General features: G+C 46.1%; 1 protein-coding gene across 3 annotated transcripts in view; it reads right to left on the bottom strand.

The window, feature by feature from the left end:
• The window catches only part of EFR3B (EFR3 homolog B), a 1,036,998-nt gene that overhangs the window by 106,066 nt on the left and 918,676 nt on the right, over positions 1-12,256 (bottom strand). For all 3 annotated transcript variants that reach the window (XM_086928032.1, XM_086928030.1, XM_086928031.1), the window contains exon 17: positions 3,296-3,363. In XM_086928032.1, coding sequence (XP_086784158.1) covers positions 3,296-3,363 — 68 coding nt within the window. The remainder of the gene's footprint in view (positions 1-3,295; positions 3,364-12,256) is intronic.

The following is a 12,256-nucleotide window of genomic DNA, read 5'->3' as shown; positions in this document are numbered from 1 at the left end:
CCCTAAGCACGTACCCCACTAAGGGGACGCTGACAGTAATGTATTTAAAAGTTAACAGTAAGACAACCTAAACAGAGCGTGTCATGTTCTAAAAAGGCTCTGGATAGTATAAATATAAATCCCAGTCCACAACTGAACTGCATCTGAAATCAATAGCGGAAAGGGCAGCAGTAGATTGCATGAGCTATCATTTAAGGGGGTAGGATAATCATCCTTAATATACAATAGCAACCTTCAATGCTATGATTCAATATAAATTACATGATTTTCCACCACACAGGTTGGGAGAGGATAAAAGTAAAAGACCCCCAAAAAACCTGTAAATGTGGCCAACAGCGCTTAAAGAAAAGAAGATAGCGTTCCTTCATTCTCAGGCTGCCAAGGAAAATTGCAGCTAATAATTGGTATGTATGTAGTCTTCCCAAAGAAAATATGGGCAGGCAGATGAGAACCTTTTGTTTTATGCATATCCAGATAGTAACAGAGAACGTCACATTATCTTGGATATAGGTATCAAGACACCACTTAAGGAGGTGCAGGGAAGAACAGCCTGAATGTCATCATCAGATGCAAAACGAATCGGTATGTACATAGACGATATCCTTACTAAACAAAGACTAAGGCAGCTATATCTAGAATATATATACTAGTGTCTGTGTACTTCACAGGCACAGCAAGATAATCCATGATAGACGGTGCACATCGAAAGACGTACCTGCCTAAAGACACCATTGAATATGTGTCATCCAGACATCCAATAGTAAGTTACTCCGCGATAAGGACTAAAAAGAGGTTGGGAGTCCTATTCAGGAAGGTAAACTATTCCATACCCTTCTTCGTAGATTCCTACGACCCCACTAAACTTGATGCTAGTGGTGTAAATAAGAAATCAAAAGGAGATACAGTTGTCCTGAAAGTTTTAAGAAGGACACCAATACCTATACTTCAAGTAAGGGTAGTTATTATGTAATAAGTGATCACTACAAGTATAGTCCACAACTAGAAGTATCTTTCTATAGGGATAAAAAATATTAATTCTATGCATTCTTTTTTCTAGAAAGAAGTATAATAAACTTTTAATCTTCGTCCGTCCTGAGGAAGGTGCCAAAATTGTAACCAACGCACCGAAACGCGTCGACAGTGGGACGTTTAATGTTTATGAAATGTATAATTTTTAGAGTTGATTTGCAATTATGAAAGTATATGATTTTAAATATTGTGTGTGCTTCTGAGATAGATACCGTAATCGGAATTGTTAAATAGTGTATGCAAAAGATTGTACCAGAGCACCAAATCAAAGTATATATTGAATGCATTTTTAACAGGATTTCATTGAATACCAATGTTTTTATAAAAATAAAATTTGGGTTACTAAAACGATACTTTAGTGTGGAGCACAAATACTTGTCTAGTGTCACATCTTACAGATTTAAAGTTATTGACTCAAATGTGTAGACCTCATGGTCACTAGCTAAAAGGAAAATACACAGAAAGGAATCTTTTTGATAAACAGTTGACACCCAGTCCTTTCTGGTCCCTGGGAAACTCTCTTTTTTGTGGAGATTGCCATGTTAAGCCACCGTAGGTGCAAGGTCTGTGAGTGTTAGCCCGTGATCCCTAACTTTGTCCGCCAGCTTGCCGTGGTCCGCTTTTAGGAGGGATAAGTTGGTGGTGAGGGTCCCCAGTTGTTGCTCCAGTGCTTGTCGGGAGTCTCGAATTTCCTGGAGGATAAGGTCCAGCATGTCCGGCTGTTGGTTACTCGATTGCAGTGGGTCAGCCAGGCCAGGCCCACCCCCGCTCGCTCCAGCCCCCGTCTGCGGGCCGGGTCCCGTCGGTTCCCCTGGGCCCTCCACAGTCTTCTGGCCCATGCGAACCATGTTGCGCCTGACCTGTAACGGTTATCCGTCCTGTGTGGGTGTGCCGGCCTCTCGGGCGCCGCAGCCCAGAGAGTGCGCCCCTGTCTCTCCGTGTGTCAGCTCCGGTGGTCCCGTTCTGAGCTCTCAGGTGGGAGGGGGGCCGACAAGCAGGAGGATCCGGCGTCCGGCAGAGTCGATTTTCAGGGGGTCCAGTCCCCTACCGGAGCCACACTGGGAAGCATTCCATGCGTTTCTCCCAGCGTAGGGTCCGTGCAGGGTGAAAACAGCAATCGGGGGCAGCTCCCGGTCACAGCCCCCGCCTTGAGTCCGGGCTCACTGATGTTAGGCTGTACCCTGCCGTCACTGGATTCGTGGGCCCCTCCCGACCCCCCCGTGTGGCCGGTCTGCCGGTTTCAGGAATATCGAGGGAGGAGACAGGGTCATGGGAGAGTTGCAAAGTTCCCAGTGCCTCGGGGGCCACACCGCGATCCCCAATCTCCTCTCTGGCCGGTCGCCAAAAAATGGCGGCTCTTCCCGGCCCAGCATCTCACAGCCGGATCACGGGGCCCGGTGTGCCTCTCCCCGCCTCTCTCGCCGCGCGCCGCCTACCTCTCCGCTGTCCGGCGATGTCCGCGGGGGTTAGGCGGCCGTCGCCACCGTCCTTAAGGCGCCAGCTCCGCCTCCGCAAGCCCGGCGCCTGCCCTCAGTCGGGTCTCAGGATGCACAGGGCCGCCGCCGGGTCTCAGCACCACTCCACCTCCCGGCCGCAGAGGCCTGTGCCTCAAGATGCAGCGCGGCTCAGAAGTCACCTTTTCCAGCGCTTTCCCTCGCCGCCACACAGGATCTCGGACTCCAGGCAGAATCCTGCAGCGGTTGCGGTCGATGCAGCAGGGCGATGCCCCCTTAGGTCAGTATAATCCGGAGAGAGCCCGGCCGGGCACGGAGCTCTAGTGGAAGCAGTCCGCCATCGGGGCTGTTCGGCCACGCCCTCCAAGGACTTGTGTTAAGTTTCTACATGTTAACTTTTCTTTATAATGGAGACACAATTAGAAACTAAAAAAGATAGAGCATTTTGACCGACAAAATCAAAACCAGCTAAAGCATTCAGCATAAGAAATAGCATATTCTGTGTTTGTAACACATGTATGTTAGCTTTTAAGCAACCATATATTTTACAGTCTGGCATTAGGGGACAATTTCCAATGATGGGACTGGTTGTGAAGCTGTAATCGTTAGTGCTGCTGCACTGAAATTACTTTGGTGCTGTCAGTTTCTTTTTTACTTGTACAATGTACAATAAAATATGAGGTATAGAAGCAATGACAGCGAAAGGAAGGTTGCATCTACCCCTTTATGATGAGAAAAGACTCAACCTTATTGCAGCCTGAAAATGTCACAGAAGCGTTGGCAGACTCACCACATAAGTCTGCATGTCTTACCTGGGCTTTTCTAGGAAGACGTCCTCTGGAAGAAGGTACGGTGCCTGCTTTTGCCTTGCCTCTATTACCTGGTCAAAGATAACAAATATGCAAGTTACCTCCAAAAAAGGAAGTATAACATATGTCTTTTAAATGATGCAAATGAAGCTGACGAGAATTTAAAAAATCATGACTTTCTCACCAACATTCTGTAGAAAGAGTCTCACAAAGGTATAAGTAGGTTATAGCCGTTAGACACCCTGCCATTCACTTTAAATTAACAAATTCATTTAATAGAGAAGTTATTAAAGAACAAGTTACTTACCTTCAGTAACGCTTTTTCTGGTAGATACAGTATCTGCCTGTGGATTCCTCACCTTGTGAATATCCCCCTTGCGTCAGCAACGTTCGGAAAATTCTTTGTAGCAAGCCGGCGTGGACGACGTCATTGGAGCACGACATCGCACGCGACTCCGTCTGACGTCACCATATTGGGCCTACGTCGGCGTGATGACCTCAGTTCCGCCCTTTTTTCCGTGCCTTCGAGGCACCCGGACGGACCAATGACAGTAGATATATACAAATACATTGTACACAGTACATACATTTCAAAATTACACACACATAGTGTGTAGCCAAGGTAAGAAAACCCAATTCAAGCATAAACATAAATATACAAAAATGTACATAAACACAGGTAAGGCAGAGAGGACAACAGGGAGGCGGGTGGGTCAGTGAGGAATCCACAGGCAGATACTGTATCTACCAAAAAAAACGTTACCGAAGGTAAGTAACTTGTTCTTCTGATAGATACATCTGCCAGTGGATTCCTCACCTTGTGAATAGAGTCCCACAGCAGTCCCCACTCCCGGAGGAGGGTGTCCACTCTGCTATACCAGGAAATCTTGGAGGACAGAGCGCGCAAAGTGGCCGTCCCTCCTCACTTCGGTATCCAAGCAGTAATGCTTCGCGAAAGTGTGGAGGTAGGCCCAAGTCGCGGCTCTGCAAATGTCCTCAACAGGTACACCTCTAGACAACGCAGAAGTAGCAGACTTTTCCATGGTAGAGTGAGCTCTTATACCCTCAGGAGGGTCTTTACCCGCCAGGGAGTAGCAGATTTTGATGCACGGAATTATCCACCTTGAACGTGTGCGCCTGTGCACCGCTCTACCCTTCCGGCAGCCAGCAAAACCACTCGAAAGTCTCTTGTTCTATCAAGATAAAAGGACACCACGCTCTTAGGATCCTGACGGTGCAGTCTCTCTTCCTCCGTGGAAGGGTGAGGGGGAGGATAAAAGGTAGGAAGGGTAATAGATTGACCTAGATGGAAGGGAGTTACCACCTTAGGAAAAAAAGCAGCCCTGCTCCTAAGAACCATACGTTCTGCATGTATTGTCAGGAATGGGGGCTTTGAACTAAGAGCTTGAAGCTCACTTACCCTCCTTGCCGAAGTGATCGCAACTAGGAAGACTGTCTTAAAAGACAAAAGCCTCATGGGACACTTGTGTAAGGGTTCGAAGGGAGAACCCATCAAGAATGTTAAGACAAGATTAAGTCCCATTGAGGCACGATAAATGGAGAAGGAGGGAACTTATTAGTGAGGCCCTTCAGAAACCGCAAAACCACTGGAGATTTAAAAAGAGACGGCTGATCCGGCAAACAGAGAAATGCCGACAACGCCGAAAGGTAACCTTTGACTGTGGCGATAGCAAATCCTTGCTGCGCCAAAGAAAGAGCAAACTGTAAAATATCGGACAAGCGAGCCCTCAAAGAGTCAATAGACTTCTCCCCACGCCAATCAACAAATTTAGACCACCTATACGAATACGAATAGACGGACTTGGTGGAGTCACGCCTGGCCGATAATATTACATCCAACACATCGTGTGGGAGAGAAAAGGAATTCAGGTTGCCCCGTTCAATCTCCAGGCATGAAGGTGTAATGTCTAGAGGTGGGGGTGTAGAACTTGCCCCTCCATCTGGGAGAGGAGATCTGCCCTGTGAGGAAGATGGAGCGGCGAGCATGAGGAGAGGTGGAGAAGATCTGTGTACCACACCCTTCTTGGCCAATCCGGAGCGACCATATGACTTGGGCCCGGTCCTGGCGAATCTTCCTCAGAACCCGAGGAATCAAGGGTATGGGAGGAAACGCATAAAGGAGTTGACTTCCCCAACTCAACTGAAACGTGTCCCCTAAAGCTCCTTGCATCGGATACTGGAGACTGCAGAATGACAGGCAGTGAGCATTCTCGCGAGTGGCGAACAGGTCCACCCGAGGAGTCCCCCACATCTGAAAGATGTCGTGAACAACCTCTGGATGGAGCCTCCACTCGTGGTCGGCTGAGAACTGCCGACTGAGAATGTCTGCACGTACGTTCAGAACTCCGGCCAGATGATTTGCCATCAGACAAATCTGATGGTCCTGAACCCAGGACCAGAGATGCAGAGCCTCTCTGCAGAAACACTGCGACCCTACTCCTCCCTGCTTGTTGACATACCACATCGCGGTCGTGTTGTCCGTCAGGAATTGAACCAACTGACCGCGAAGGGAAGGGAGAAAGGCCTTGAGCTCCAGACATGTAGCCCGCAGCTCTAGAAGGTTGATGTGAAGCAACCTTTCCTCTGGAGACCAAAGACCTTTGACCTCCAGATCCCCCAGATGAGCACCCCACCCTAGAGTGGATGCATCCGTTATCACTGTGGCCATTGATGGAGGAAGTTGAAAAGGCTTTCCTTGAGACAGATTGCCTTCCACGATCCACCAAGACAAATCCGTTTCAGTTTCTCTGGAGATCCCTACTGACTCCCTGAGATCTCCGTTGTGCTGATACCACTGCCTGCGGAGGCACCACTTGAGTGCCCTCATGTGCCAGCGTGCATGGTTGACCAACAGAATGCAGGAAGCCATCAGACCGAGCAGACGAAGGACCTTCAGGACTGGAACAACCGCTCCATTCTAGTATAAAGGAATCATTTCCTGTATGTCGCAAATCCCTTGAGGAGGAGGGAATGCACGGCACGGTGTCCAGTACCGCACCTATGAACAGGTTGCGCTGGGAGGGCACCAGGTGAGACTTGGGTACATTTATAGAAAAACCCAACCTGTGCAGCAACTGAGTTGTCTCTTGCAATGATGGAGCACCTTCTCTGGCGACTCCGCTTTGATCAGCCAGTCGTCCAGATACGGGAATACAGGTATCCCCGACATCCTGAGATGTGCTGCCACCATTGCCATTACCTTGGTGAAAACTCGAGGCGCAGTAGTAAGTCCAAATGGAAGGACCGCAAACTGGTAGTGTTGCGACCCCACCGTAAATCGGAGATACTTCCTGTGCGACTTCAGGATGGGGATGTGGAAATAAGCATCCTGCAAGTCAATCAACACCATCCAGTCTTCTTCCAACAGCGCTTGAAGAACCTGTGCAAGAGTGAGCATCTTGAACTTTTCCTGTTTCAGATACAAGTTCAAGATCCTGAGATCCAAGATTGGACGAAGTCTGCCAACCTTTTTGGGGATCAGGAAATACCGGGAGTAGCACCCCTAACCCCTCTCCTGCTCCGGAACCACCTCTATCGCACCCTTTCTGAACAGTGCCAGGACTTCTTCCTGCAGGAGAAACAGGTGGTCCTCCGAACAATAACCTTGGCAAGGAGGGTAATTTGGAGGGAACTCATGAAAAAGAAGAGCATACCCATTTTCTACGAGATTGAGAACCCAAAGATCTGATGCAACCGATTCCCAATCCCGACCCCCTACCGGACCCGCATGATCCGGATTGGTGGATCTAGGGCTGCTCTGCTGTTGTAGTTGGGGGGTGGGAATTAGAGGAGGAAGTAGAGGAGGAGGAGGCTTGACGTCCACGGGCACGACCCCTTTGTCTACCTCTGTATGACTTATACAAAGGGTTCTGTTGTTGCTGCTGTTGTTGGCTTTGTTTAAAGGGACAAAAAGTGGACCTCCCAAAGCCCCTGTACTTCCTGGTGGAAGAGCCTCTAGTTTGCAGGCCCAAAGACCTAGCCGTCGCCCGGCTATCTTTGAACCTCTCCAATGCCGCATCCGCTTTCTTTCCAAAGAGGCCAGTGCCATCAAAAGGCAAATCCATAAGAGCAGCCTGAACGTCTGCTGAAAACTCAGAAGATTTTAGCCAAGCGGCTCTTCTGGTGGCCACTGAAGAACCCATAATCCTAGCCACAGAGTCCGCCGAGTCCATGCCACTCTGAATAACCTGGCGGGCTGCCGCCTGAGTGTCAGAGACAACCTCATTGAAGTTCTTTCTATCTTTCTCCGGAAGCTTAGATGACAATTGCTTTACCGAATCCATTAAGACATGCACGTATCTGCCCAGCTGGCAAGTAGCATTCGTAGACTTCTGAACCATGCTACCTGAGGAGAAAACCTTTTTTTGCAGTTTGATCCAATTTCTTTGAGTCTTTATCTCCAGGTACCTGGGGAAAAGAGCCTGCTGACCTGTTCGAACAAGCGGCTTGCACCACCAGACTCTCCGGCGAAGGATGGGAAGTCAAGAACTCAGGGTCACCAGGTGCCACCCTATATCGTCTCGCCACTGATCTGGAAACCGCAGGAGCAGACAAAGGTTTTTTCCAGACTTCCAAAATTGGTTCAGTCAAAGCCTCAGTGGCTGGCAGAGTCGGCTCAACAACTGAAGAAGGCGAATGTAAAACCTCCATGAGGATATTATATTTGAACACACTGTAGGCAAAGTCAAATTTAGCAGCTCAGCAGCCTTTTTAATAACCACATGGTATGGCGCCACATCCCTAGAGGGTGCATCCGAAACTGCAGGCAACCCCCATTCTGGAGAAAGTTCTAGGCCACTGGCACTTTGGAGATCCACAAAAAAATCCTCCTGCTCCTGAAGCTCTCCTTCCTCCACTTCAGGGTCCTCATATTCCTTCTCCTCCAGGAGACGCTGGGCTCTACGCCTCGACCACTCCAGACGAATCTAAGTCATCGGATCCGGTAATGACTCCGACGGAGTCGGAGCCGGCGTCGAGCGAGGAACCGGAACAGCTGGAGGATGGGAAGCCGGAACCGGCGTCGAGCCCCGATCCAAATCCCGAGGTCGCTCCGGAGCCAGTGAAGCCGTGTGCGGAGTCGATGACCTCGGTGGCGCCGTACCGAGCCAAGGTGGATATGGCGTCGGCATAAACGGCAGAAAAGGCGCCGGAGCATAAGCTTGAGGGACACCCAAGTTAAATGACAATGGACCCATGGAAATAGCAGGTGCTCCAGAGGGGTACATTGCCCTCGCATTGATGCCAAACATGGCAGTAAGGAAATGCGAAGGGTCCTGACCAGGACCAGGAAAGGGAGGGTACGATCCCAATGGCTGCTCCAAAGGAGGCTGCTCTGGATTCGGCTCCTCTTGACCCTCTGGGTTATCCACCGGAGTAGGTGCCTGAGGAATCTCCACGTCAACTTCATGCTCCGAAGACTGACACGAATCCGGATTCGGTTCTAGCTCCGGTGAATTCTCTCGAGATCGTACCGGCGAGGCACCACCTTCAGGCTCACAGACAGGAGAAGGAGACACAAAATCCTTATGATGTCTTCGAGAAGAAGACTTCTTCTTTTTCGAGTCCGATGACCCAGAATGATGAATTGAGTAAGGCTTCTTCCTCTTGTGTTTTTTCTTCGAGGAACCCGAAGCATGTCCCGAAGCCGACCTCGACTCCGACCTGGCCCTGGACCTCGATCTAGACTTCGATCTTGACTTCGGCTTCGATCTCGAGCATCTAGACCTTGACCTCGAAGATCTCTTGGATTCTTTACCTTTCACCTTTGCAGGCAGAAGTTTTGCCTCCCGTTCTCGTAAAGCCTTAGGGTTCATCTTAAAGCAAGATCGACAGCCTTTAACATCATGGTCTGAACCCAAACACCACAAACCGTGTGGATATGTCATAGACATCATCCGGACACACGAGCCGCACTGCTTAAACCCCGTCATCTTCGACGAAGAACAGAAACACAGTAACACACAAATATGAATCAGAGAAGATCCCAGAAACCGTTAGCGTCGACGACGCGGAAAAAAGGGAACTGATGTCATCACGCCGACGTAGGCATAATATGGGGTCGGGGACGTCAGACGGAGTTGCGCGCGATGCCATGCTCCTATGACGTCGTCCACGCCAGCGTGCTACAAAGAATTTTCCGAACGTTGCTGACGCAAGGGGGATATTCACAAGTTGAGGAATCCACTGGCAGATGTATCTATCAGAATAAGTCATGTTTGAACACATATTCAAATTTTTGTACTCTGGCACTTTTGTTGTTGAACATTACTGACAACATCAACATGAAAGCAAATAATGTTTTTAGGAAAAGACAGTTTTTCATACAGGGACTTGGTAGTAGCCTCTATTTAGCCTTGTCTACTCATGTAATGTATTCAGGTACTTTTCAAAAGATTCAGAAGAGCTCATTTCCCGGGTGTCACTAATACAGCATTACAGGAAATTAATTAATCTTTATAGGATTCAGCTCTTATATTATGAAATTTGCAAATCTCAATTTTATCAACTCCATTTTCTCTTCCACACTGCAGTTCACAACTACATCAATTATAAGGTTAGATTCTCTCAAGCAAGCATCAACAAGCCCCATTACACATATGGTTTTATGTCTTTATCTTTACTTCCCCCAACTTTAATTCCCCACGTTTACTTCTTCCTACTTGTACATCATTCACCAATTCATAAAGTGAAAACTACCCTTACTTGGTCCATTTATTTTGTTATACCTTCACTTCATCACCTATTCCTAACTTTAATAATAAACAGTTATTTCATCTTATTTTTACTGTAATTACTTTCACTTTCATTACTGCTAACACTTAATCTAAACTTAAGCTAATTGATTTAATAATTTACAATAGGAGACCACATCATAAATCTTACCACGCATGTAAGTTAAAATAATATATATATTTTTTATGAGTTTAATCTTAACGCAAATACTAACACCATGTTTTAATCTATTTAATTGAAACATGTAATATACGAAATTCTGACACCCAATTTAAATATTTTACAATGTATTAAATTCTTTCTTACAATCTCCCTGGAAAAAATTATTACAATGTCAAACTACATTCAAACCCTGTTGTCAACTCCGGTCACACATATTTAATTAAATACATTTTCATTTCATTTAAATGTACTCAATTGTTCAAATATTTACTCTAAAGGCAAATATTATTTTAAACTAATATGATTTTATTCTAGCACTAACCCAAATTCCTAAATTTCACTGACTACTTTTCAATGAATTAAAATAATAAGAAACCTAATCCTAAATTAAACAATTGTAGGTTTTTGTAATACTAATAGCAAATTAAACTTACCTTAAAAGTTGACTGACTATGAGTAAGTAATGATGTAACTCAGTAAATACAACCTAAGTAAAGGTGCTGTCAACGTTTTGGGAGGAAAGTAAATGTTAGATGAACCGAAGAGGGAGAAGTGAAGTTATGACTTTTTATGTGTATAGCAAACTTCAGGTTGGTTACTTTTAAGTAATAGCAGAGGAGAAGACTCTAGTTCTTTATAAGCAGCTGAAAAGCAAAAGCAATTAAAAAGTGTGCCCATTTACTTTCACCCTTGGGACAGAACTCAGGCATAGCCACTCGTTTGACTAAATTTAGAAACCTACTCTTCCATCAGTACCAAATGGACAAAAAGGAGGGCCAGTAAGAAAAAATAGGGTAATATTTTTTTATTTTATTTTTGATCTTTTGGAAGGTTTTCATAAAGATTTGCTAGCCACACATTTGGGGCCTGAGAACACTGTGGAGGAAGAGCTATATATTGAAGGGGGCGGCTTCAGTAGCTTTGTAATATAGCTGCAAGAAAACATATTAGTGGACGCAGAATGCTATAAAAGTGTAGGTCCAGATAGGAGGGCATTTCAGTAGCTTTATAATATACGTGCTAGAATACGTGGTGAGAAGCCATCTGTCCTTGAGGTACTATGGACAGTGTCTAGCGATAGCCCCATTCAAAACTTACCACAAAGGAGAAGGCAAAGTCTTGATAGCTTCAGTACTGGGTGCTTTTGTGAAGAAGCAGGTCAGCCTTAAGCATGTGACTGGGCGGGGCAGTTTCAAATAGAGAAGAACTAACAAGGAAAGGGTATGGTTATCCTAATGTACAGAATTAGTGAATCTTTAAGGATCTCTTGATTTTGAGGTAGTAATTTTCCAGACTCCGCGGGAGTGGAAGAACATTCCGCAGATAGGAGTCTTGGATTTAAAGAGATCGATAGAAGTGTCTTCTGTACCCTAATGTTTGAGAAAACAAGGGCCAGTGGGAATACCTCAGGCTTCTTGTCATGTGGTAAGGAACACGCATATATTTCAGGAAGTTTGGTGCACAGCCATGAAGTGTCTTGTGCAAGTGCCTTGAAGCATGCTCTTTCTTTTACTTGTAGACAGTGAAAGGTTGTAAGCGCTAGTGTTACGGTGTCATGCCATTTCAAACCAAACAGAAGGTGGCGCATAGATCTGAATTGACAGCAAGAAAAAGTGTTGGACCCAATAAACCATTGGAGGCTTGGGTAATATAGCTATTGATGGATAACTGTGCCTACATGGGATTTGTGTCAATGTACATCAATTACTATGGGAAAATAAATCACTCATTTCCTCAGTGATTTATTTTCCCATAGTAATTGATGTCTGTATCGATCAGGTTCATTTTTCCATTTATGTATCTGCCTACACTAATGACTCGGAGGTATACGTTTTAGCATATCATCTCTGAACCTCGGCCATTGTGTTTTGTTCTAGCATTTGTACCCTTTCTAGTTCACATTAAAAAAAGTTTGTATCTTGAAAAACTCACACCCGTCCAAAGAGTATCTCTGGTACATTTATTGTGATTTAGATGAACTGATTGAACTTTTGATTGCTTAACTGTAAGTTACTGGCTGGTACAAACTAATATTGCTGTAACATTTCA

Source organism: Lissotriton vulgaris, chromosome 6, assembly GCF_964263255.1.
Source record: "Lissotriton vulgaris chromosome 6, aLisVul1.2, whole genome shotgun sequence".
Classification (NCBI taxonomy): domain Eukaryota; kingdom Metazoa; phylum Chordata; class Amphibia; order Caudata; family Salamandridae; genus Lissotriton; species Lissotriton vulgaris.
Note: the sequence above shows the minus strand (reverse complement) of the source record. Positions and strands in the feature narration are given on the sequence as shown.